At 37.7% G+C, this 26,711-nt stretch overlaps 1 protein-coding gene across 2 annotated transcripts in view; it reads left to right on the top strand.

Annotated features, from left to right (window-relative positions):
* LOC134527289 (uncharacterized) overlaps nucleotides 1-26,711 on the top strand; it is a 488,639-nt gene that overhangs the window by 184,061 nt on the left and 277,867 nt on the right. The window contains exon 12 of one of the 2 annotated variants that reach the window (XM_063359834.1): nucleotides 15,162-17,523. In XM_063359834.1, the coding sequence (XP_063215904.1) occupies nucleotides 15,162-17,523 (2,362 nt within the window). The remainder of the gene's footprint in view (nucleotides 1-15,161; nucleotides 17,524-26,711) is intronic. The other variant, XM_063359833.1, reaches the window with a different exon arrangement.

Genomic DNA, 26,711 nt, shown 5'->3' on the forward strand with positions numbered 1-26,711 from the left:
ACTCCCTCCAGCCCTCCACTCCCCGCGCGGCGCTGTTAGTTTGACATCCGAAACCTGACAGCTGCAGAGTTACGCGAGCCGCCGACACGTGTTTCGAGAGATTTCTGCCGTCAGGTCGGCGCGAAATGACGCGACTGGCCCCAGCCACGCTCGTGATTTATGGAAAGCGCCTGGGCTGATATAAAAGCCGGGGGATGCCGGCCTCAGGGAAAGAGTCAGTTCAGAGTTCAGGCGGGAGCTTTCCCACGGCGATAGTGCCGTGGGTGCGGCAGAGTGGCGAAGTCCCTGGACGAAGGTTCCAGGGCGAAGAGTTCAGTTCCGGGCGATAGTGTCGCGGGCGCGGCAGAGTCTCGAGCGCAGTTCCGAGCGAGGCGTCGAGTGGGTCCTCGGCGAAGGGTAGTGTGATGGCGGCGGCGGAGTACAGCGGCTGTGGTGCTGCGGCGAGAGTTACGCCAGAGGTGCGGCCCAGCGAGGTGTGCGGAACGAGTGACTGGGGAAGCAACATTTTTAAGTACAATTGATTAATTGGCATTTTTAGATTATTTGCTAGTAATGGAAATAGTGGCAATAAATAGAACTGTGTGTGTAATAAAATCTTTAATTGGGCTATCCTGTACGAACCCTGTAAATTGCAACAATAATAATAGAAAACACTAAATTTATGATTTTTAAATTCTTATTATAATTATTTGAATAACATTTTTTTTTAACTCAGAATTGTTGGTAGTGACTTATTGCACTCTAGACCTCCCATTCTAGCTCAAAATTTAGTCTGAAGTGGACATTCATAAATACTTTCATAAATAAGTTGGGTGCTGAAAAATCAAGTTAGGTCCAAAGAAAATTTTACTGTTGTAAATCAGTTACTGAAATAATGTCTCTCAGACACAAACAGATATTAACATATTTTTGTTAATACTCGTAGAAATTTCGCAGTCATTGTTGCAGCCATCTTGCGACCACAAAAACAAGTACATGGTGAATCTACAAACATACTGCACGAAACCTCTTCACTGATTTCTGAACCAACAAGTTTACTGTTCGCAGGTATCGAAGGATGAATATTTAATTATAGTTCGTAGTTAAGTCCCGTGGATGCACACTAATTCATGGTACAAAGCCGAAGAACTACTTCCTTGGAACAATGGCGCAAATACTCAGTCCTTGTATTGGGCTGTTACCGATGACTGTGGTCTAAATATTCATGCTAAATGTTCCAAACACAAAAAAAATGTTTATTATGTGTGATAGCGCTAGGACCACAGCCCCGAAATTCTTTCTTAATTTACATAATTATTTGCTTTTGTGAGCCCTCACCTGACCGCAACCTGCCGGTACCTCGTCCAGACAAAGACTGACTGAGGCTACGTGCATCTGTGTACCGCCTGAAGGAAATCGCAGGTGCACTCTCTCTCAGCCAGTCACAGCATATCCCTCACAAAACCATAGCAGGTTATAATTTCTAACCCCTAATAGCGAGGCATTTTTGACAGAGAATACACTAAGAATAAATCATGTGGTCTGGTGATGTCATTTTTAAAGAAACATAAAAATATCTTGACAAATTACTTGCCAATATAGGCGCATAGTAACAGTGGCCCAACAAACTTCAGAGCCTCTTCTCACGGTTGCCGAACTTTCTGTCTCTCTCACACTCAATTCACGCGACCAGTCAAACTATTTCATCAGCTTTAAGAGAAAATATCATGGCGAAAACAAAGTACAAAGGAAACTTACATTAATATTCTCATTTTTCAACAAAGCAAAACAAAATTATATTTCAAAACAATATGTGAATGCAAATAATAACATAAATTCACAACCAGGTAAAATTAATGCCTAGGGGCTTGTTCACAAAAAAATAGACAATTCGTCCGAATAACTTAAAAAGCATGAAATTATGAATATATAATATATGGCAAACATAGGAATACTTCTTAAAATGAATGAAAAGCTAATATTTAAATGATATCAGAAAAACTAACAATGGTATTGAATCTTACAATAAATTGTTAATTAAACCTTTAACAACTGTGAAAGGCAGTAAGTAACCTGTGTTGTTACATTTCTCCTCCAACTTTTCAATTAAATGAACATAATATTTTATTGAAAAGTTACAAGAAAAAAGTTAAAAGAAAGATAGAAAATATTTAATACATTTCAATGCACTAATTAGTTTTCTTACAAATCAATGTGGGTCATACCTTAAAATTTATATTCCCTACCACTTAGGAAACTATCAAAATATGAAATACGCACACTCAAATTTTAAATTGTCATGGATGCTGATGTAATTATAAAACATTTTGTTTACATAATTTTCAAGAAACAAGTTTTCTTAATTCCGTCATGGTGTGACAAATACTTCATACACAAATACCATTGTACATCTTTAGCTTGCAAAAAAACCTACATGAAAAACTGACCTACCTTAAGCTTCAAATGAGACACATGTACCTGGTCAGTAGCAACTGATGAGGAGTGGGAGGAGCAAAGGAGAGAGGACTGCGGTGCCCTTGCAAAAAAAAAAAAATTAAAAATAGTTAATCTCTTTGCCTCCCAGTAGCCTCACAAACACGACACACAAATACCTATCTGCTTCATAAAAAGACAAATACAATGATTCACTTAAATTCTTGCCACCCTGAGCACACCACTGATCCTGCAGTTTCAATACTTGACAATATATTGCTGTATGTTTCAGCATTACATGTCACACCTTTAATACAGAATGTCGACACACTTGTTATTCAATTAAAAAAAAAAAAAAAAATCCTTTATTTAGTTATTGGTGGCCTATCCCTTTAAAATATTCTTTAATTACATTATACAAACATACTTGTGTTCATATTTTAAGATGTAAACAGCATTCACATTTTTACTTGAAACTTTCACAAATATTTCCCATGACCAGACCTTCCACCTCTCCCGATTTTTTATGTAATCTCCCGCCTTCACAATTTGATACCTCATTCTCCCGATTTTGACGTCGGTTGACTCGTGTCGAACAATTATACTATCATAGTAGTTCGTTGCTCGGCTGTCGATGTCAGCGCTGCGTGACTGTGCCATAAATATTGATTAGCACTAGTATTATGTACTATTATATTGTACTTTAAACAAGAATAAAATTGTGTTTGTTGTTACTGTACCGTAATATTCTCAAATAAACGACAATTCGGGGGTGGGAAACATTTTTATCTACAACTTTGGTAGTTCTCACCTGCTTTCTGTGCGTGTAGTAAAATGGTTACCGTTCATATCACATTATTTATTTGTGGTAGAAAGAATATAAAGTTATAATGTCGAAGAAATACCACGCAACATTCAAGAATGATTATTCATTGGAATTTCCAATGATAATCGAGTCGAGGTTAGGAGCTACGTATACGTTTTGTACCGTGTGCAGGTGTGATTTCACTGTCTCTCATGGCGGGAAATGCGATGTCTCTAAGCACGTGCGTACTAAAAACACGTAGATAACAGTGAATGTGTGCAGACAAACCGTAAGTTAGACTTTTTTGTTAAAGATACTGGTAATGAAAGTGTGACTCGTGCCGAATGTCTATTCACTACATTTATTACAGAACATAACCTACCTTTTAATTGTGCCGATCATGCAGGACCTTTATTCAGGAAAATATTCCCAGACAGCAGTATAGCGAAGCAGTATGGCTGTGCCAGGACAAAAACGGCGTCAATTGTTAATGTACTGGGTGACTTGGAAAAGGAAAAACTTTTGGCTTTGAAAAGTACTACATTTTCTATTGCTACAGATGGTAGTAATCAAAGTGACTCAAAGTTATATCCGATTGTAGTGACGTTCTATAATAATGAAACACACAAAGTAGAAAGTTACTTGCTGGGTGCACCTTCTTTAGTAGGTGACTCTACTGGACACAATATTGGCAATCTTTTGCTATCTGAAATGAAATAATGTGAAATTCCATTGTCAAATTGTGTAGCTTTGAGTATGGATAATGCACCGGTTATAATAGGGCAGAAGAGTGGAGTTGCAGCTGTTCTAACAACAGAAATAGAAAATTTAGTAGTGATAGGGTGTCCAATTCATTTAATAAATTTGTCAGCAGAGAAAGGAGCTGCATGCCTTCCAGTTAACATTGACGAGTACTTAGTTGATATATATTACTATCTTGAAAAAAGTGTGAAGTGAAAGGAAAAGTTACATGAATTTCAGCAGTTGCATAACACAGAAACTAGAAAAGTTCTCAAACACATTTGCATGCACTGGCTTTCATAAAGGAGGTGTCTGGCAAGATTATTGCAGCAGTGGCAACCACTCACAAGTCTGTTCATGACTGAAGTAAATTCTAAGAAGTCTTCTGGAAGTACTTTAGATACGTTCACAATTCCGAAACTGAAGCTCACAAACAGCCCAAAAAAAATATTTTCCCACTTGCAAGGATGGGGGTTCCAGGTCTGCTGCTAGCAAAGACCACGGTCAAAGTTCTGGTTCCAGGTCTGTTTCAAGCAAAAAATGTGGTCAAAGTAAATTGTTTAATCTTGTTCTGAAAAAGAGAAGTTCTGAATCTCAAAGTGTACACTCAAGTAATCAGAAGAAGTCAAAACATGGTGACAGTTTTGCAAATAGTCCATCACGTGAAGAAAGATTATGTTTTTGTCATCTGATGTAAACAAGGCATTTTGCTTATTTTTGTCAAGTAATTTGCCAGTATTTGAAACTCCAAACATAGTTCTCCAACCAAGTACACCTCATATCCATTTATTGAGGTCTATTTTACTCTACATGCTGCAAAATTTAATGTCCAAATTTGTCATGCCATCAGTTGTCCTTTCATCACCTTCACTGCTGGAAATTGACTATCACAGTGAAGGAAATCAGAAACAGGACTCGGACATAGTCATTGGTAGTGCTACTACCACTGTAGTAGATTCTCTGAAGCATGAGGATAAGGAGGTATTCTTCACTTATGTTAGAAAGTTTTATTCAACAACATGTGACTATATGATACACAAGTTCCCATTGAAAAGTGATGTTTTGATGCATGCTGAGGTAGCAAACATCTCCTCAATCAGCACAGCATCTTTCTCAAGTGTTAAATTTTTTGTGGAACAATTTCCAGAAATGTTGGGTGTTAGTGCAGATGATTTGCCTAGAGAAATGGACATATTGCAGTCTCAGTTTTGTAGATTTCAGTTACAAAAACTAACCCCAGAAATTGAGCCGGAGGAAAGGATTGATACCAAATGGTATTTGGTTGGTGAAATTGTGTCTGCAGATGGCATTCGTAAATATGACAAACTTGCTAAAGTAATGTTGGGTTTACTGATAATTCCCCATAGCAACGCAGAATGCGTGAGAGTGTTCAGTATGGTCACAAAAACCAAAACTCAGTTTCGATCATCCCTTAGTGATGAAACTTTAGGGAAACTACTGACCATTAAATCATCACAACGTGGATCTTGTTTTGAACAAAGTTTCAATTCACAAACATTGAAGAGGGCCAAATCTGCAACAACAAAAATGAAAGAAGCTCTACTGGAGAAGTAAAAGTAAAGTCATATGGATACATTGTGATTATTTTGAGTGTAAACAGTAACTTAGTTTTTAATATATGTTCGTGTTACAAACTTTTAAATTTTCATGCTAAAGTTAGGTCATATTTTAGGATAATGAGCTTAAAAACTGAACCAACAGTGAATTACGTACCTCAAATGATTTTGTTACCATTTGTTAAGTTACATCATAAATTAAATGGTTCCAATATATGTGTGTGGAACAGCAATTAGAAGAGACAATTGGTAAGTCTATAACTCAAAACTTTAATTATTTTTTTGTGTATAGTGTGATGGTTTTAAAATTTTCATTGTATTGAAGAGTGACACAGGTGTAATGTAATTTATAAATATGTTAGTTTCTCGAGGTGAAAGTTAACAGTTTATTTTTATTTTTGGGAGAAATTGCCCCGGGGGGGGGGGGGGGGTTGTTTTATTATCTTAAAAATATCTCCTGGTTTTTGATTTCTGGGAGGTGGAAGGTCTGCATTACACAACATTAACCAAACAAAGCATAGCTCTTCTTTAAAATAATGTGCTGATGTCGCTGGGGGTTGTCGGAGCATTAGAGAAACGTTAAATATGTAGGGCGCCACCGTGTCTAAGGTGCACACACCCGGATGAGACTCTTTACTCTGGGCGTGACAGTCGCCCGTGTGGGGACATATTTCGACTCCCATTCACTGCCTACAGAATAATTGACCTGGACCCGCTCTCAGCGAAGGGCACGCTATGAAATAATATTGTGGGATCTTATGGCGTCCCACACGCCAACCTGGAGTGCACACGTGGTCCAACAGAAAAAAGACAAGTTACGTTCGTAGTGATTTCTGAATTCCTTACGGATTACAAGGTAGTTAATGAAACAGCCGACCCCCAAGGTAGGCTCCAAGGATAGCGAAGACGATTAAGAAGAATTACAAAGAACAGAATTACCGGGTCAGTATAGTGAAGTTCAAGTCCTCGGAGTGCAGAGCGCGTCCTACCTCGGGTGGTGATGCGAAGGGACTGGGGCGAGCGATGGCCTGCGGGGTGGCAGGACAATGGCGTTGAGCGCCAAGATGGATAGTATCGTTATTCTGAACCGTATTGCGCCGTGGCATATTTAATAAAACCAATTAAGTCACAAACACCCTTTTACATTTTACCCTGGCGGTTCATGAACAGCAACCATGTAATAATTAAGTTAAACAAGAAAGAATTAAATAAAGTTACAGTAACTGGATGGCCTTCTGCAAGTCTGAGCCTGTAACGCCCCTTTAGCATTTCTTCCGAAAGGAAAACAAATGAAATAAAGTATTATGCCCTGAAACTTACATACACAACACTAGGGATAATTAAAGAAATACAATAATAGTAATAATTAAATATAAATTACGAGGGAACGAGGCACTGGCTCAACTCTGCCTCTCGCCGGGCGTTCACACACGCACACAAGCACACACGCATACGTCGGCCGCCGGAGATTCAAATGTACGGGACGGAAGAAAGAGGGGTAGGAGGATGGTAACATATCGGGCTAGAAAGGCTGCAGGCCCGAACAATGTCAGTGCATTGAAACCTATAAAATGAAAACTTCCTTGTAAATAAAATTTAGCATCTAACTGCTCATAAAAAATTATATTCCTGATATATTTTAATTCCAAAACCAAAGAAATCACATTCTAATAGCAAGAAGACAAACTTGTACCTTTTGCAAAATCTTGTAAATCATTAATAATTAATCAAAGTAGTAGTCACAAAAATCTCACATATGGATTTACATATTATGCAGTAACAAAGCTTCAAACAAAATAACAATATACCTATACAAAACACTAAAAATCTATAGATAATTCAGAGTAAAAAAGAATGTGAACTTATTAAAAAAATGGCAAATTGCAAAACTTAATTGGTCACTATTCTACAATATGACCTGCTTGGATGGCAAATAAGGTATTGGTGTGCATTTCCAATGGCTTATCCGATCCCTCCAAACCCTCAGCTAATGAAAAACTTCCCTTCGGCAAAAATGTAATCAATCTATGAAAGTCTCAAAAAAAAGTTTAATTCAAAATATACTGCATTGCCTTATGGGATGAAACACCAAAAACAAAACTACTAATCAAGATCTTATCATTTAAATTATTTGAATAAGTTGTAAATTATATCAGCTAAACACTCTTATAAAATAAATTAATTAGTGAATTGTACACAAATTGTAAGAAAAGAGGAAATAAATAAATTTATTAGTAAAAAAAAATTCCTTTTCTCATTGAAATCACTGACCTTACTGTAAATCCCTGTTCTGTGGGAAACACCGATTCTATAGAGAATCCTCTTATTGTGGGGAAATAGTCTTTCTGTGGTTCCAGTCATATGTGCAGATTTGGTGGACTTCAGTTCTTTGATGTTATAACTTTTCTGGTTCAACATGAGTGGCAGAGGAATGTATGGCTTTCATTCCTCCATCTTTCTGCTTTCTGCTTCTGTATTCCACAAATATGATGCAAACGTTCTATGCACACTTCACTAAATAATATTGGAGTAAGCCAGAAAATAAAAACAGCGGATATAACACGCATGCATATACCAAACTATCCAAACTCTCTCAGCAGTGACTGCATGTCTTGCTTCTTCGAGTGAATGATAAAAACTGAGCTATACGGCTATACTGCTCTAAATATATAGACTTGTTTGTGTTTACGTGTTTCAAAAATGTCCTTGAATATTTTTCAAGTATAAAAGAAGAAATATATTGTCCCTTCTGCTTCTGTTTCATGTTAAAATACTTGGCTTCCCAGAAACGAGAAATTTACGGTGCAGCTGCGCACGTGTTATACCTGCTTTAGGACTCACAAGGTCACTGTACATAATTTAATTGTTATATTCAGGTAGGAATACTTTCCTAGAATATGAATAGTTAAATATTGATTGAATGCATATAATTATTTTTAGTTACGATGGACTTTTACCAAGCATTTTGTAGGCGGGGTACCCGGGTACCCAGGTGGCGGATGCTGTGAGTTTTTTTGGGTGGCAACACAAAAGTTAAAAAAACATGGTTCAAACCAAAAAAACAGGGTGTTTTTGTTTTTAAAAGAAACTGGTTAATTTTTCAACTCTGCAGCTAAAATGTGTAAAAGAAAACTAGCGCTATAGCACTTGAAAACATTTTATTACTGAATATACTAGAGCAATCACTATTTCTTTTTAAACATGTCTTTTAAACTTTGCCTTGTTGTGAAGAGTTTTATGCAAAATATAGAGGTACCTATCACTTACTAAATACATTTATTACTGTAATGAACAGAAAAAGGTATGCCTATAAGCTATCCATGATTTAGTACTATAAAGATTTTTATGTCTTTACCATTATCCTATATCTACCACTGTAAAAACTTTGGTTTAGTAAGAAACTTACTCGTGCGTGCTTCTAATGCACATTTTTAGCCCATTGGCACACTATGCCTTTTCATCCAAGATGGCGTCCTTTTCAAAACAAGATGGCGGGGAATGTTTAAGGATTTCCTCATGTACTCTGTGCATGTCATCCTCTTAAGATATTTTTTGAAATTTATTTGTGGTAGCGTTATCAGGTATTTTTTTTTAATTTGTGTTTATTATGACTCCGCCTATATGGACGAACCACCTATTATGACGTAATACTCGTAACACAATGAAATTTGGTTTTCATATAAAATTCTTTGTAAATAAGTAGGATATAATGACTTTGCTTACAGTGACATGTTGCTTATTGTGACCCATTTTTAATAAATTATGTCCGGTTATAATGACTGACATGATTCTTTACACCTTCGGCAATGTTCGTTAATTCCCGATGACGTGGCTTGTGGCTCGTTTTTGTTTTGAACCTCAGTGAGTAATTGCCAGTTGAAGGTCACGCATTGTTGTTTGTGATATCCAGGGGAAAAAATGTCATCTCAATGCCGTTAAGCATTTACGATTGAGGAGAAAGGTGCAATTATATGCAGAATTTAAAATGGAGAATCAAACTCTTCTCGCAAAAAGGAATTTGGCGTGGGTCATTTGACAATCTCAATGATTTTGAAAAACAAGAATCGGATTAAGCAATTGTTTAATTCAAATGTTTTGAAACCGAAGAGGCTTCAAAAATCGCGACAAGAAAATGTTGATCTAGCATTAATTCAGTGGTTTAAAATCACGAGAAACAAGGGAATACCTGTCAGCGGCCCTATGCTACAGGAAAAGGCAAATGTTTTTGCCACACATTTTGGTATTCACGACTTCAATTGTTCTGCAAGCTGGATCAGTCGTTTTAAAGGTCGACATAACATTGTGGCGGGAAAAATTGTCTGTGAATCTTCATCTCTTGATCAAATGTCAACAACAAACTGGTTGACGTCTCTGTGGCCGAATCTACGAAGACAATTTTCTGATGATGAGATTTTTAATGCAGATGAAACTGGACTGTTTTACAAATTAATGCCGGACAAAGCTTTGAAATTTAAAGGTGAGAATTGTAGTGGAGGCAAGTTGTCGAAAGACATAATAACTGTTATGGTAGCAGCAAATATGAGTGGCACAGAGAAAAAGAAATTGCTCGTTATTGGAAAGTCACAAAAACCAAGATGTTTTAGCAGTGTCAAATCGTTACCTGTCGAATATGCTAACAATCATAGAGCTTGGATGACGTCAGAGCTTTTTGAAAAATGGCTTCGAAATTGGGATCGTGATTTGGTGAAGAAGAAGAAAAATATTTTATTGCTGGTTGATAATTGCCCGGCGCTTCCAAAAGTTACTGATTTAAAGTCTATAACACTTGCTTTCCTTCCGCCGAATACAACATCAGTACTACAGCCAATCGATCAGGAAATAATACGATCACTCAAAACTAATTTTAGAAAAAACCTTGTGCTGAAAATGATTAATTGTCTTGATGCTAATGAAAACAATTCTTCTACGAAAATAACGATGCTAGATCCAATTCTGATGGTTAATGATGCCTGGAATAAAATGTCACAAAGTACCATTCACAACTGTTTCAAACATGCTGGATTAATTGGAAACCACAACGGTTTACCTGTTCAAACAGCAAAACATGAATTTGATGAAGAAGATGACGTCTCTTTATCTTTGTGGTCACGAAACCTAAATTCAGATTCTTTAGCATCACCGGAAATGTGGGAAGATTATGTTGACTTCGATAGTGCCCTTCTCAAATCCGAAGAACCCACCGATGAAAATATCGTACAGAACACTAATGCTAGGGAACACCTGGAAAGTGATGGGGAAAGGGAAAAGGAAGTCGAGGAAGCACCATTACCTACCGCAGAAGAGGCATTAAAGGCTGCAGAATTATTATCACGATTTGTTTATAGCAATATTGAAAATGATAGTAATTTGACCAAGGCGATGTCTTCTATACACAATAGTATTAGAGACTGTTATTACAATAAAATTTAAAAAAAACAAAAGCAGACAAAAATTACAGATTTCTTAATTTAAAAATGAAAAATATATACATATGTACACGTGTTTATATGCTAAGTTTCTCTATTAAAATACATAAGTATTCACGTAAAAAAGTTTTTTTTTTTTTCACAAAACGCTTTGTATGACGTCGGCTTATTATGACGTGTGTCAATTCCCTTCAATGTCATTATAAACGGATTCCACTATATTATAAAATTTTAATTTGTCATTCCCCAGCAAACGATGTGGCCGTTATCCGACTGTGGCATCCTCTGAAAGCTTTAGCTAGAATTAAATATTGCGCCCTCTGACAAATATTTATTAAAAATGAAATTTTTAATATGGTGCCAACTAATTATTGAAATGTGGCGATCCTTACCATACATTACTAGTATTAGTGCCTTGAAGACATATTACATACTCCTTATTTATTTCTTCATGTCTAAACTTAACTGGTAGCCTGGTGTCTTAACGTCTCCGTCCGCCGACTCGCGTCTCTCGGTTCGGGATTCGGCTGCCGCAATCGAGATTTTTATTGTTAAAAATAACACCTTCGACACTTACTTTCAACGTGACGTTACGAGTAGACACTTCCCATCCCTAGGTTCAGGGAGGGAAGAGAGACATGATGTTACAAGCAGCCGAGAATAATACTACTCTAACACATGACAACTTGAGCAGCTTCCCCCTCCCCCTGCAAATGTTAAATACCCTGCTCCTTCCTCCTCCCCCCTTCCTCTGGGGTGCTATGCCAACAGAGGCTGATCATTACTGACAAGGCACTGCAAAAACATTGTTTACGCTTACTCAGTTTACAGTTGGACTTTCCATAGTTGCACAACTATTAAGTGATTCACAGTCACTTAGACAAGATTCAAAATAACACATGGTGCAGGGTCTGACTCTTTACCGCTCCCTACTCGTGTAATACATCATAGATTTGTAACACCACAGACATAATACAAAAATAAAATATTTTAATGACTGGAATTTACATTTTTTTTTATCTACTATTGCGAAAATCTATATTATGACTGTTTGGCACAAACACTAAAGTGTTACACCAAGTATCTTCATATCTTGAACTATTTGGAAAAAATGGCAAATGTATTTATTTTGTCAACAAAAGTTATTATGTTCTTCACATGTAGTTTTGATACCAAGTTCTAAAAAAAAATATTTTTGACATGATGTTTCAAGATACCTTAATATTGCCATATTTGAATTTGAATATTTGTTTATAATCAGGAAAGCCTAATAAATACTTAGTTAATTTTCTGTTTCTGTACATTTTTTGTTTTGGTAAGGTTGTAGTTTATGTGCATAATTTTTTCATGTCCATGTAATGATTTAAAAAAAATTCTTTACTTATTCACTTTGAGTACTAATGTTGCTAAATTATGTTGGAAAGGGCAATTTTTTAATTACGATTGGTTTCTTTATATAACTTAATAGTATTTTAGTATTTTAATGTGATAATCTTATTAATAGTTAAAAAGTGAATTATTGGTAAACTATTTGATGTTTCACAAGTCTCTTGTAGAAAACAATTCAATAACATTTAAAAAGTGAAAAAAAATTATATTTTCTATAAAATATGCTTTCTTTCATAATTACTATCTAGGAGAATTGTGGGGTTAAAATAATTTAAAGCAAGAAAACCGTAGTTTAAATTTTGTCAATATTTTCTAATTTTTAATTCACTAAACAACATTTTTTTTTAAAGACCTTCACATCTACTGAGATTTCCAGAATGCAATGGGAATTAAATCATAAATATGTATGGTTCATAGTTTCATTTTACTTATTCACTTACCGCAAATGATTCACGTGTTGAAGACATATATGAACTCTTATATGATGCAAATGGTACCTAAGCATAAGCACTAAGAACATAAATTATTCTCCAAGATTTCTGCGATTACTAGTGCTTGGCTAGATTCTTAGTGACTTGACTCGATTTGCAAAGTGAGAACTCAACTTAACTGTATAATTACTGCACTCAGGTGAACGCGACTCAACTCAAATATTTGCAGACTCGTTTATCTCTATAAACTACGTAGAGATGGATCAGTCTGCAAATTTTGGGGTCGATTTGAGCCATGTTTAGTATTAGTACCGTTCATTTGAGTCTAGACTTGATTAATTTCTAGTCGAGTCAAGCTCTAGTAGTCACCGAAGGGTTTTTTTTTTTTTTGTTTTAGATTGTTAAAATGTATTATGTTATGATACTAATGTTCAAAATAAATAATAATTGATAAACCTTACTATTAAAGTTTATATTTTGGTAAATGTTGAAAGTAGTTCATCATTGGTACTAAGACAGATAAATTAACAAAAAGATATATCATCTGGGTTTAGTATTTCACCCTGTTTAGGAATATATTAAGTATTTTGGTATTTCTGCAGAAAAGTGGCTTCTAATGAAATCTGGGAAATAACTAAAGTGAAAGATTAGTTATGTCAGGTCAGCTACATTTATTACATATTACTTATAATTTGCATATTAAATATGCATTATTAATATATCTGACCAAACCTAAAATTTAAATAACCAAATAATTTTTTTTTTAATACCATTTAATTTATATGTTAAAGACTTGTGTTTTAGCTATAAAATTACTGAAACAAAAATTAAAACAACTGAAAGAAAGGTAAATTACGTTATTATTATTATTATTATTATTATTATTATTATTATTATTTTCCATTTTCTTCTGCTATTTGTTGGTTACCAACTATTTCTCTCCCTTTAAATACTGAAAATACTTGTGCCTTTTCAAATGACACATCATGTATTTAAAAAATAAATGGCATTTACTAGATGCAAATTTCATTATAGACTCGTGCATAAACAAAATAAAAATGCATAAAAAAAATAAAAGCCATCCGACATTTGGATAAATAATCAAAGATATGAAGATGCAATGACAAGACACATCTTTTTGGTTTTTCTTAGTGCTAATTATTGATTCTATTGATTGTAGTAGAAAAAATCTCTGACAAAATATTTTCTTCTCAGAGTTTTTTTTTTTTTTTTTTCGTGTTACAAATGTGTGGCATACTGCTGGTATTTTATTGCAAAATGGTGTAATTTTTTAAAATGTAATTAGAACATAAATATGCGGTAAAATATTTGCATAATAGTGTATGTGATTTTATACTTATTGCACTTGTCGAACATGTATGGAGTTAAAAAAAAACAATACTGTTGTGTCTCATCCAGTCACGTACAATGAACTCGACTTCTTTCAAGCAAAGTTGAGCTGAAGCTACTCCTTTATCTCTGCTTGAGTTTTTAGAGTCTCAACAATGGGCTAGAAGACATAGTTACAGGACACTTTATTTGCACATAATATTAAAATATTGGCATTGACGGCAACGTCTTTAATACAACCAAATAAATCATTTTGGCAATGAACAGTGTTCTGATTTTTACACAAAAAACTATACATCTTCTAATATCAGTTGTCTATTACAAAATGGCTTCACAAATGTTAAGCTACAAGTTAAAACAAAAAAAAAATTATATGTTTTTATATCGACAATAGAGTTGCAGTCTTTATATAGTCTGTAAGTTGTTTTTACATTATAACTCAACTTCCCCACATGGTCATCATTACATACATTGTAACATATTTAAATAAACAATTTATTTCAACAAGTAATCATTTAGATTATATGATACTTTTTGGTACCAATATAAGAATTTTAAAAAAATTCCACTTTTCTGTGTTGTTAGTTATTTAATCGCTGTGGTTATTTGGTTTAATAAAAACGTACAATTGCTATTAAAAATTGCAGCTATTTTAAGTGTTTATATGTTTATTTTTTCTATTGTCATAGCTTTAATAATAATGACTGTGTTATTTACATGGGTTTATTTAGTATTAAGTTGTTAGGACAGTTTTTTATTTTTATTTTTTATTTTCATAGTTATTTGTAACAACATTGCTTCATTCATGTTTCCAATGAAAAGTAATTTTTGTTGTGACATTTGATTCCTAATGCCTAATAAAACAAAATTCAAATTAGTTTTGTTGTGTTTTAAAACTTCAATCACTTAAACTCTGTAGTGTTGTGTGTTTCGGACAGAAGTTGTATACCATAGTTATCAATGTGTAGAAGCTGTAAAAGTTAAGTATGATCCTTTTGTAGCAGTAATGAAATACTCTGTTGGTATGTAGCAGGTGCCGGTAAAGGGAACGGCCAACCTGTGGTGGATGCTGGTAGAAACTCCATAGATGAAGCGATTGAGGCGTGCATAACAAGGTACACTGCCTCACCCTCTGTCATTGCCACGCCTAAGAAGAGACATCGTCTGGAAGTCATCTCCAGTGCGCCTACAAAAAACGCAACTCTGTCTGGGAAACACAGAGATGATAGCAGCACACCTCAGCCAAGTAAGCGGACATCATCCAGAAGCGCGAGCACCAACACGACCGTGGTTACGGAGTCACCTGGTTCGACTCACTTGTCACAGACTTTAGGTACTCCAAAGCAGCCGGAAAGTGGTGTCTTTGAACCCTCCAAAAACATTGACATCGAACTTGTGCTGGGAGCATCGAGCATATCCATTGCCAAACAAGCGCCTTCTTCTCCCTCCAAACCTGCGGTTACTTCCGTAGCTCAGAAAGTACTGCCCATTACGTCTAACAAGACCCTGCTCGTGGCCAGCAAGCCTTCTATTGTCCAAGGGAAATGCCTTGTAGCCAATAAAGCATCCGGGAACACTTGTCAGGCTGCTTCTACTACGGCATCTGCCACACCCACCACCATGACCACTACCACGAGCAGGTCGGCTTCTAACAAGGCATGTGCACTGTCTACAAGCTCCAGCAAGGCTCATCCTTCCCCGCCCAAGGAGTCCTTTGGCAAGTCTGGCCTGTCCTCATGCAAAACTAGTGCTTCCCTAGGGAAATCCACATCATCGAGCAACACCAACAAACCTACTCCTTCCTGTTACAAAGAAAGTGCTTCCACTCCACATTGTTCTCCCAAAACAAAACCAAGCATCCAGCCTGATATCTTACATACTTCGGCAAAATGTACCATACTGCCACAAACAAGGTCTAGTTCTCCGTTAAAAAAGTTGGTTGCTCCAGTGACGAGATCGACACCTACGAAGCTACCTGCTGTCATTGCGAGATCGAGTGCAGTGTCGTCAAGGAATAAGGGACTTGCTGATCACAACTCGAGGTTGAAACGGCTGAACTTGCGATCAGTAGTGGAGAAGAAGTCTGCATGCAGGCACACTATGTTGAAAAAAAGGAAAGGCATGCGAGAGGTTCGGGTACATGTGACGAAGTTGACTGCTGCCGACCTGTTAAAGAAGGCTGCGGGAGCTGCCAAGAAGAGAGCAAGACGCAGGAAGGCCATCAACAAGACGGGCTTTCCAGTCAAGAAGAAGAAGAAAAAGAAGCAGTGTGTGGTGGAGGTTGGAGTGGGAGTTAACACCGTTGCAGCGGAAGAGGAGGCAGACTCGTCAGGGGACGATGGGGTGACATTAGCAGAGCTGAACCGCATGGGTAGGCAAAACAGAGTGTCGAAGGAGCAATCTGTGACAGTAGAGCAGGAGGCCACGTGCATCAAAAGAAGGCATGACAACGTGACATTGACAGAGCAGAGCATCATGGGCAAGCAAGGCAGGACATTGGAGGAGTGGTCAGTAAAGGAAGCACATGAGGTGACATGCATCAAAAGGAGGCGTGGTGACGTAACTTTGGCAGAGTTGAGCGGCATTGGCAGGCGAAGCAAGACATCAGAGAAGCCGGCTGTGGAGATAAAGCAGGAGGCAACACGCGTTAAAAGGAGGCGTGACGACAGGGTGACGTTGCCAGAGTTGAGCAGCATGGGCAGGCGAAGCAAGACTTTAGAGAAGCTGGCAGTGGAGATAGAACAGGAGGCGACGCGTGCTAAAAGGAGGCATGATGACTGGGTGACGTTGCCAGAGTTGAGCAGCATGGGCAGGCGAAGCAAGACTTTAGAGAAGCCAGGAGTGGAGATAGAACAGGAGGCGACGCGTGCTAAAAGGAGGCATGATGACTGGGTGACGTTGGCAGAGTTAAGCAGCATGGGCAGGCGAAGCAAGACATCGGAGGAGCCGGCAGTGGAGATAGAGCAGGAGGCAACCCGCGTTAAAAGGAGGTGTGACGACGGGGTGATGTTGGCGGAGTTAAGTGGCATGGGCAGGCGAAGCAAGACATCGGCGGAGCCAGCAGTGGAGATATTGCAGGAGACAACACGCATTAAAAGGAGGCATGATGATAGAATGACATTGGCAGAGATGAGTGGCACGGGCAGGCGAAGCAAGATATTGGAGGAGAAGACAATGGAGATAGAGTCTGAGGCAACGCGTATTAAAAGGAGGCGTGACAATGGGGTGACACTGGCAGAGTTGAGTGGCAGGACATCAGAGGAGCAGGCGTTGGAGATAGAGCAGGAGGCAGTGTGCACCAAGATGATGCATGAAGTTGAGGCAACTCCTCCGGAGGTCAGCAAGCTTCTGTGCGCAACTGCAAAGGATAGTGATGCTGTGGCAAGTGATAGGTAAGTACTTTTACTCTAGTTGTATGGACATGAGTGAAAATACAGGTGACTGGTAATACTGGTGCACTAGTTATGTACTAACCCACAGCACTGCTAGCAGGCCTTAAGTGTAGGTCATACTGGTTGGCCTTAATTTTATTTTTTTTTGCTTTACCTATAATGGGGAGAGGTTCTTTGATATGTTAATCATGTGTTTCTTTTTTAAATAAACAGGAGCGTTGTTGACAAAGTTATACACCTGTGATTATTGGCATATATATTTTCTAAATGTGATACTTGAATAGCCACCCCTATTTCTTCCATCACATCCTGAATTATCATCTCAATAATATCATGAAAATATTAATGAGTTTGCCTGAAAATGTAGGAATTCATCAGTATTGTAAGGTATATATCTTTAAAAAAATAATATTAAATAAGTACATATTAAAGTGAAATAAATTTAGGGAATGTAAGACACCAATTAATGTAAGACTGCAGAAGTCTTGGTTATCGGTCAAAAGCTTAATGCGTTCACCTAGTAGAAAGTTGCGAAATTTTTGAAGTGACCAAATAATTGTCAATGTCTCCCTCTTAGCTACGGTATGGTTCCTTTGCGTGTTATTTAAAGTTCGGCTGGCTATTGCCATCATTTTTTCTATACCAGAATCGTCTAACCGAGCCAGTTTTGTAACCAAAGCATAAGTGGATGCATCAGTTTATAATAGAAATTCTTTTCCTTGCACTGGGTGGTGTAAAACTCATCTTTTAAGAAGATAGCTATCAACGCTTCGATTGACGCCTACTTGTCTTTGTCACACTTCCAAATACAGTCTTTAGTAGACTAAACAAAGTTATAGCTGTACGCGCTATCTGATTATAGTTCTGTTAGAAGCGTATAACTTCAAGAAAAGTTCTTAGTTGTTTTACGTTCTTTGGAACTGGACAGTTCATTTGGGTTGAAGCTTGTCTGGTGATGATTTGATACCATTCCGAGTTAATATGTGGGAGTTAATATGTGCCCTTGAAATGGCAATTCTAGTCAACAAAACCTAGACTTCGCGAGCTTGACGGTCATGCATGCTTCTCTTAATTTAGACAGCTCTATGTTTATATGTCCTAGATGATCTTCGTAACTTGAAGATATAATTATTTGCTGTCGCACGGTAGGTTGATACTAATTTAATGAAAACATATTGTTATGCCGTGGGCACCACCACATGGAATGCTGGTCATGTGTACCCATCAGCTCTCATCTCAAGGTCATGATGTCACCCATGTGTGGCGTGGCTCCTACCCCCAATTTATAATAAAGCACTTAAAACAAAACTATGTCCTTTCTCACTGGTGGAAACGCTGCGTTAAGTACAGTAGTATGCTAAGCAGGCTCTTGGAGGCAGCCTACACACCTCAGTCTCCACGCAGTCACTCACATCAAAGAAAATACTATTATTATTTCAGAGTTTTATTTCTGTTATACATCTGTTCTCATCTACATCATGTTACACTATTACAAAGGCACGGCACAAATCAGGAAACCACATGTGCTGAACAATTTAGAGTTCATAATACGTGACAAAGTGAAATTGAGTAAAAATTAATAATTAGGTCAAACAGTCTACTACCTGAGGTAAGCCCTGAAGTTATTTGAAAGTGATTAAAAAATATATTAAGCGAACAGATGGAAGTGGATCAATGATTACAGAATTGAAAATGATGGGTGAGCGGAGCTCCTTATCTCGGGTAGCAGCGTTGACTGACTGGCCTCCTCTCAGTGCGCCCTAGAGTTAGGTCACCTGCTCTTTTCCGGCCAATGACAGTTACATGTATTTTGAAAGTGTGCCACCGGAAAAAGGAATGACGACATATAACCCTAATGGCTGCAAACAATAATATTGGTTAACTAAACTATTTAAAACATACTAAATATTAAATCTGGTCCACTTTGGGCATTGTTCGGGCCTTGGCATATTTGTTACAATTTATTTTAAAAGTACCCGTCTTGAAGTGTTCACTCCGTCCGCTATAACATAAAAAACTTGGGCCAAATAAAACAGGTTACATCTTGATTTAATTACTTAAACACGGGAGCGGAGCACTGAGAAAACCGCTCCCTCTAGCGGTAGTTTGTGGCGCGATTTTCAAACACACTTACACATACACAGGCACATGCATGGTGGGCTGTTTGAGACAGAGGGTGATGGTGGCAGAAGAAAGGGCCTGAAGCAGCAAGGCACATCGGGCTTAAGGAAGGGCATAGCCCTGGACGATATTGATTGCCCCCTCCTGAAGAAGCCCAATGTGGCTCCTGCGTTGCTATCTCCGGTGCTGTAACGTTTTTGACGTGGACAATGACATTGGTGATGTGTGCAAGTGATGTTGGTGATGTCGTTACATCAGTGACGTGGTGGGTCACATTAGTAGAGGGACGTGGTAATGTTTTTAGGTGTAATTGCTGCTTGGCCATTTGGAATACTGATTGAGTAGCGTTCACTTTACCAGGCTTCTTACAGTCGGTTCAGGTCTTTGGTTGTCCTGGTGTGCTCCAAGGGTCCTATGACAATCACCTGGCAACACCTAGGAGGAGTGGCTGCTTTGTGTGGTCTGAGATCGTATTGGGGCGCAGGAGTGGTTACTTCCGTGATTAGCTCACTCTGGTGACTTTGGTCTGACACTTGCTCATTTTAAGCAGGTTCTTCTGTTATCATATGAAACGTGGAGTCTGCCAGGGAGTAATGTAGAAGTCACCTCAATAGTTCGTTCTCTGGTCACTCGGGATCTGTCTCGCCCTCGTCAGGTTCCCAAATCAGCGGGCTGGTTTGGGTTTGTCTTTCTATGTCCACTCTTGAGTCTCACTAGAACCCGCGGAATGGATCGGTCTCGCCCGTACATCCTAGGAACAACTGTCTTGGGTGCTAAGTATCTGTTGCTGTTACTTCCGCTTCCGGGAACCCCCTAAATGTTAGGACTGTGTCCCCGCTGGAGTTGAAGTGGCTAAGTCCGCTCCAGGTCCTATGCCTTCTACACTCGGGGTCATGGGTTCATGCTCAGTGTTGGACAGTTGATGGTCCCCCTCCCCGGACGCTAGCCTCACTACATCCTGGTGATATTTCGCAGTCCGTATACTGTACTAACTAAGGATACTTGATTTTTGTCACAGCTGCCAACAACAGAAATTAATTGGAGAGCTATTGCAGACCAATTTAATACTAGATCAGGGTGGCCACCAGCCTTGAATTTCGGAAAAAGGTGTAAATATAAATGAGTTTTCATCATCGGAGGAAAAAACCTGGAATTATGCTTCAATTGCTTGTCTCCAAGAATTTAATACATCACTCTCTCAGTTTATGTCAAACCTAGAATTTTGATGATATTAGAATTCATTTCAAATTAACAAAAAATCAGTAATAGTTTTTACCATTTGCTAATTGGTGGCAGTTCTGCTTTAAAGTGGTTTCGTAGACTTTGATTAATTTTAACGACCACGACCATACCGAAAATTGGCGACTGATCACCAAACAATTTAATACCTTTATCATCCTTGGGCATTTGCATTGCCAGTATGGCAGTGTTGTTATTTTACAGAAGGTTTTAGTCTTAGACGTAGAGTGAATACGATTTTAAATACAGACAAAGTGCACCCAACTTATTTAGTTGTTGCTTACAAGATATTAATTCTACCTAATAATTTTGTATTTCAATTTTCAATTGATTGAATTTCGTATACAGCTTCCGACAATTTTATGGTATAAATTATGCCATAAATGCCCAGAATCTTCTCTCTGGTTTTAGTTCATATAAACGAGCTACTACATTGGAAAATATTTCTAGTTTGTGAAAAATGTAATTTCACACAATGATCAAGTTGAGACGTTGATCTTCTCCGTGTGTAAATAGTGTTAGCTTACTGTTTGCATGTAGAAAATGTATGTAAATTTATTTCCTATCACAAATCGTTAATTGCATTCTTAACTGGCTCAATCAATACCGATAAAAAATATTTTTTTACCATTTACATGCATTTATGTAAGAGTTCAAGATTTATTTTTTGTCAGTCTAAAATGTATTTAAAGCCCTGGTACAACTAGGTGGTTCTTAGATGTGACCCTACCTGATTCTGAAATTGTTTTGTATGTGACGTCACTCTGTTCGTGTTGAGATGGCCAACTTTAATATTTGGGGTCATCAGCAGGCTGGCAGGGTGTGTGGATTCCATTGTTTTGTCATGCCATGAATAATATGCCAAATCAAAGGTTTATCCAATGTACAAAAGGGGCAGTAAACACTATTCGGGTTCATTGAAAATATATATTACAGGAAATAAACATAGTAACAAGCAAAGTATGTTGTGAAAACATTCTCACTCATAAACTTTGGATTACTGAAAATGTGCTTGAAAGCATAAAAAAGGGGGTTTTATTCACATATTTTTCACTTTTTTATTCTTTAATTATGTTGTATTTAATTTTGTTAGAATTTATAGGTCTACCTATTAAAATTTTTTATTTATAAAATTTGCCCCAGTTAGCTAACGAAATGGCAATTTTACAAAAGCATCTATTCATAGTAAAAATATGCAAGTATTTTGATGAGCACATGAAAACGTACATAGCCAATGTTTACTTTATTCGAACAGAAATCAGAATAATACAGCCACATGTTGACATGCGGCCTTATTATTCGTACAGCTGAGGGTGGGTTGGAATACACCATGGCCATATTTTGACTTGTGCCATAGAAACAGTGCCAACATTATGCACTTCCTGATTGCTGAGGCTAAGAATAAACTTTCAATTATTCACTCTCCTGTAAAATTTAGTTTTTTTGAGATGTGGCCCTATTATTCTCGGTGTGCGATATATTTTTTAAGTTCCTGCAGCTGGGAAACAAAATTTAAATTGTTTATGATTTCTTTTGTTGGAATATAAGTACAGTGGAATCCCGCTGATGCGACCTCTCACGGTTCCCGGAAAAACGGACTTATAAACGGAATGGTCGCAATAGAGAATTCGGGCCAATTTTAACCCCTCCCCCCCCCCCCCCCCCCCCCCCCCAAAAAAAATGAATTCGTGTCACGCGAGTTTGGCTATGCTAGCCGGCTGGTTGTTATTTTCGTTCAAAACGTGGCGAAGGAACTTGTGTGGATCAGGTAGAAAACATTCGGCTATAAACGAAAGATATAAGATATAAGATAACAATGCTATCCTGAAATGCTGTGACATGTTTTTGGAGTAGATAATCACAGCGACCGACCGACAGGATGCGCTCCCGCTCTTGCCGTCAGCGATGTTTATTTTGACAGCTCAAGCAATTATCTTTTCCACGTCCCTTCGCAGCGTAAAAGAAAAGAAAAGAAAAAAAAAAACACGCTGACAGTTTCTCACGCAGAAGGTTGAAATAAGGGAGGGAATGTGTTGAAATGTTAGTTGGAAAAGGAGGGGGGGGGGGGGTTGCTTTTACATGGTTTGTGGCTCTGGGAGGGATGAGCCTTGAAGATTTAGCAGGGGATGGGAGAGGCAAGCGTCACGTCACGTATGACGTCAAGCCGCCGGGCGGGTAAGATAACATGACAGCTGAGACGGCTTTTCGTGTGATAGTGGAAGCGCCGAGCTCGGCTAGACACTGCCGCGTGGACAGTCTAGAGGGGTGGTATCTATTTTTAGCCGTATTTTGTATGCCTGCCTTCTTACATTACAGCTCCCGCCAAGATAAACGTGAACACATAGCGCCCAACAAAGTGTAACAGACTTGTTTTTCATCCGATTTTACTCAAATTTTCGACTTTCTCTGCTTAAATTTTTCACGGTTTCTCAAAAAACGGTCGTATAAACGGAATGGACGCATCAGAGGGGGGTCGCATCGGCGGGATTCTACTGTATAGGGCCTGTGTCGTTAGTACATAACCTTATATTGGGCATCTTAAATTTGCATAGTTTCACCATCAAGCAAATTCCTTGAAAAACTAAATTTTGATCCTTGAAAACATGGAAATGTGCATGAATTTCAAAATCAAAGTTTGGTGGTCATCCTGTAGATGGAGCTTTCCTCATTGCTGAGGCAGTGTAGATGGCAAATACGTAAAAATATTGGTTCCAGAACATAGTGACAGCTTGATTTTTTAGTTATAAAGGCACATTCAGCATTGTGCTGCTTGGAATTGCAAACAGTAACTACAACTTCACATATGCTGATGTTGGATGCCAAGGACTGATTAAGGATGGTGGTGTTTTCAAGCACACCTCACTCTACAAAAACCTAGAAGAACAATCCCTAAATGTACCAGGTTGTGAAGTGTTACCCGACGAACATGTCCAGTCCCATTCATCTTTGTGGCAGATGACACATTCGCATTATCTACTTACATGATGAAGTCATACCCAGGTTACAAGCCAGGATCATCGACATCAGAAAGGGTTTACAACTACAGACTGAGTATAGCACGAATGATAATTGAACATGTTTTTGGCATCATGTCATCAAAATTTAGCATACTACTGAAAATGATATGTCTGGTACCAGAAAAAGTAGAGGTCATTGTTTTATCTTGCATTAATCTCTTTTTTTTTGTGCAGAAACATTGTATCCAGAAATAACTACACTCCAGTTGGTATTTTTGATTCATATGATACAGATGGAAACTTGATTGAGGAGTCCAGGAGGAAGGAACGGGATGAAATTAATACTGTGATTGATCTTAGAAACGTAACCCCAAAAGTCAACAACAAACTTACATGAAATTCGGAATGAATTCAGAGATTATTTCCTTACTCCTGAGGGAGAGCTTCCATGGCAATATGATGTGTACTAATTGTATGAGTCCAGATAGCTTACTTTATTTTAAAAAATCAAACATTTTTAAAACTTTTTTAATAATATCCTAAATAATATTTTCTATTTACAAGATGATATTACTAATTTTATGTACTGTATTGTATTACCACTGTTTTCTGCTCTATATTATTTTATGTTTATATGTTGTATTTGCTGTTTCTTAGGTTTCTGCTTAGCAGGGCTGAGACAGTAAGAAGCAAATCATTTCCATTTTCAGTATTACAATCATTCTGAATTTTCTGTTTGTTGCTCAAACACTATACCTGTTTTGGCAATGAAGTGTGAGCCAAAAGAGAGATCAGTTGCTAAATTGTTAAACACAAATAATGGAAAAAGTCCTAGAAAATATATTAATTTTAACCTTGTTGTGTTGATATTCATTGATTGCCTGAGGTGGTGAAACATTTTAAAGTTACACAGATTCTGTTTACTCAACTAAATGAAACTGCGAACTGAGCTAATATCGAGTAGACCTGGTATTGCGTAGGTTCCAGTCAGTGTCTTAACATCTAGTAATACTGTCTGAATTAAAAAAAAATATACATATGGCAATTTAGTTTTCCTGTAATTTAGAAACACATGCATGTTTTACACTGTATAGTGAATGCCAAAGCATTCTATGTAACAGGTGTTTTCGCATTTACTATTTTTATGTTTCTCATAGTTCTCAATTTTTGGTATGTTGATATTTTTTTTGTTATATGAAGCACATTTATCATGTATTTTAACATTGTTAATCGAAAAAAATCTTCTAAATGGCTGATGGTGAGGTGGTGCAGAAAAAAGTATTTTGGGCCATCTGATTACTTGGTTTTTGGGTTGAAATTTTGCTGCATATTTCTTGAGTATGCATATGGCAGGAACTTTATTTCTACAATACCTACAAAAAGGTCTCTTATTTTGTAAATGGTTAGGCTGGTACTGATAATTGAGTGGAATTATTTTTCCGACATTGGAAGGGGTACAAAGTATGTCCCTTTTTTGTTCATTATGTGGAGTAAATAATAAAGACCTGTTTCTTTAGGAGCCTGCAAATTCTACATTTCTTCCATCGATACACAAACTGTCCAAATCTGCAAACTTCTGGAAAAGAGTCTGAAACACAGAGCGTGAAGGCTCAGCTGACAGAGAATAAGAATCCCAATAAAAATCCAGCATGTTACTGACTATGTCACTTTCTATGACACTTAAAAGTAGAGCTATTACTATTGTTATTGTTGTCTCCATAATGTTTGAGTTTTAATGAGGCAATTCTTAGGTTTTTCTGTTGTACCATCTAATCTTATTTTGATCAACATACGAGAAGGGATGAAGTAATTCAACACACATGGATGGTATAAAAAAATGCTTTCTATGGCTAGAGAAAGTAGCTCTCACTGAAAATAAAATATTTCAAACAATTGTTTGTCTGATCTCTTCACTTGCTGAAGCAGCCCGTCGACTCTCGCCGCGGAGAAAGCCGCATTCGCCGCTCAGCTACGCCGACAGTTCTGGGAGATCATCTTTATTTACCGCCGAAAATGTCCGTCTTGCTCTCAGGGTCGTGTAAAAGTTTGTGCCAGCCCCATGTTGGGTGCCAAATATAACAGTTTGTTATACAAAAAAATAAAAAAAAGAGATGTTAAGCGCCAATTGTAGTTTGTTTTATTTTTTAAAATAGAATGCTACATAGCCGAATCCAATCACTTTCAAAAATTTTCTCACTCATTAAATTTGTACATCCGCCTGTCGAGAATTGCTCGCAGCTCGGACGATGAGAATTAACGAAAAATAACGTAGGTTAAGTCCTTCAGTAACATTTTACTGTAAGTACACGAAATCAGTGCGGCCTCAAACACGGCTGCACACAGCAAAAACGAATTTCGTAATGAGCCAGACGCCGACGTCGGCAGCCGCAATTTCTAGTTAAAAGTGTCCAAAAAGTTCCAAAACAACAAATGATTAATTTACTCTCTTCGGCATGGCTCTAGCTACCGACGTTAAATTTATCCTCCTCAAAATTCATACATATTTGGTGAGAAGCCACCGAACGCGCCCTCTTGGTGCAGCGATCGACAGACGACTGGTGAAGTCATGCCACCTTCTTCATCACGCAGGAAGGAGAAGTCACATGACCTCACCGACCAATCACACACTCTCACACACAATTCAAATCACAAGCCAATAACAGTACACAACATAAGCTCTGAAAACCATTTTCCATACATATAGACAGGGACTTCCCATTCTCCGTCCCTTCTTTTTTTTTTATCAAAAACGTCTGACCTTGGTTTCCCACGCTCCGAAGAGATATCGTTTCTGTCTCTCTTTTGGTAGGGAATCACCGTTGCTATCTCACACACACTCATCGGTCTCTCTCATATACCTGCCTCTTTCTA

The sequence above is a fragment of the Bacillus rossius genome, chromosome 1 (assembly GCF_032445375.1).
Source record: "Bacillus rossius redtenbacheri isolate Brsri chromosome 1, Brsri_v3, whole genome shotgun sequence".
In the NCBI taxonomy this organism is placed as follows: domain Eukaryota; kingdom Metazoa; phylum Arthropoda; class Insecta; order Phasmatodea; family Bacillidae; genus Bacillus; species Bacillus rossius.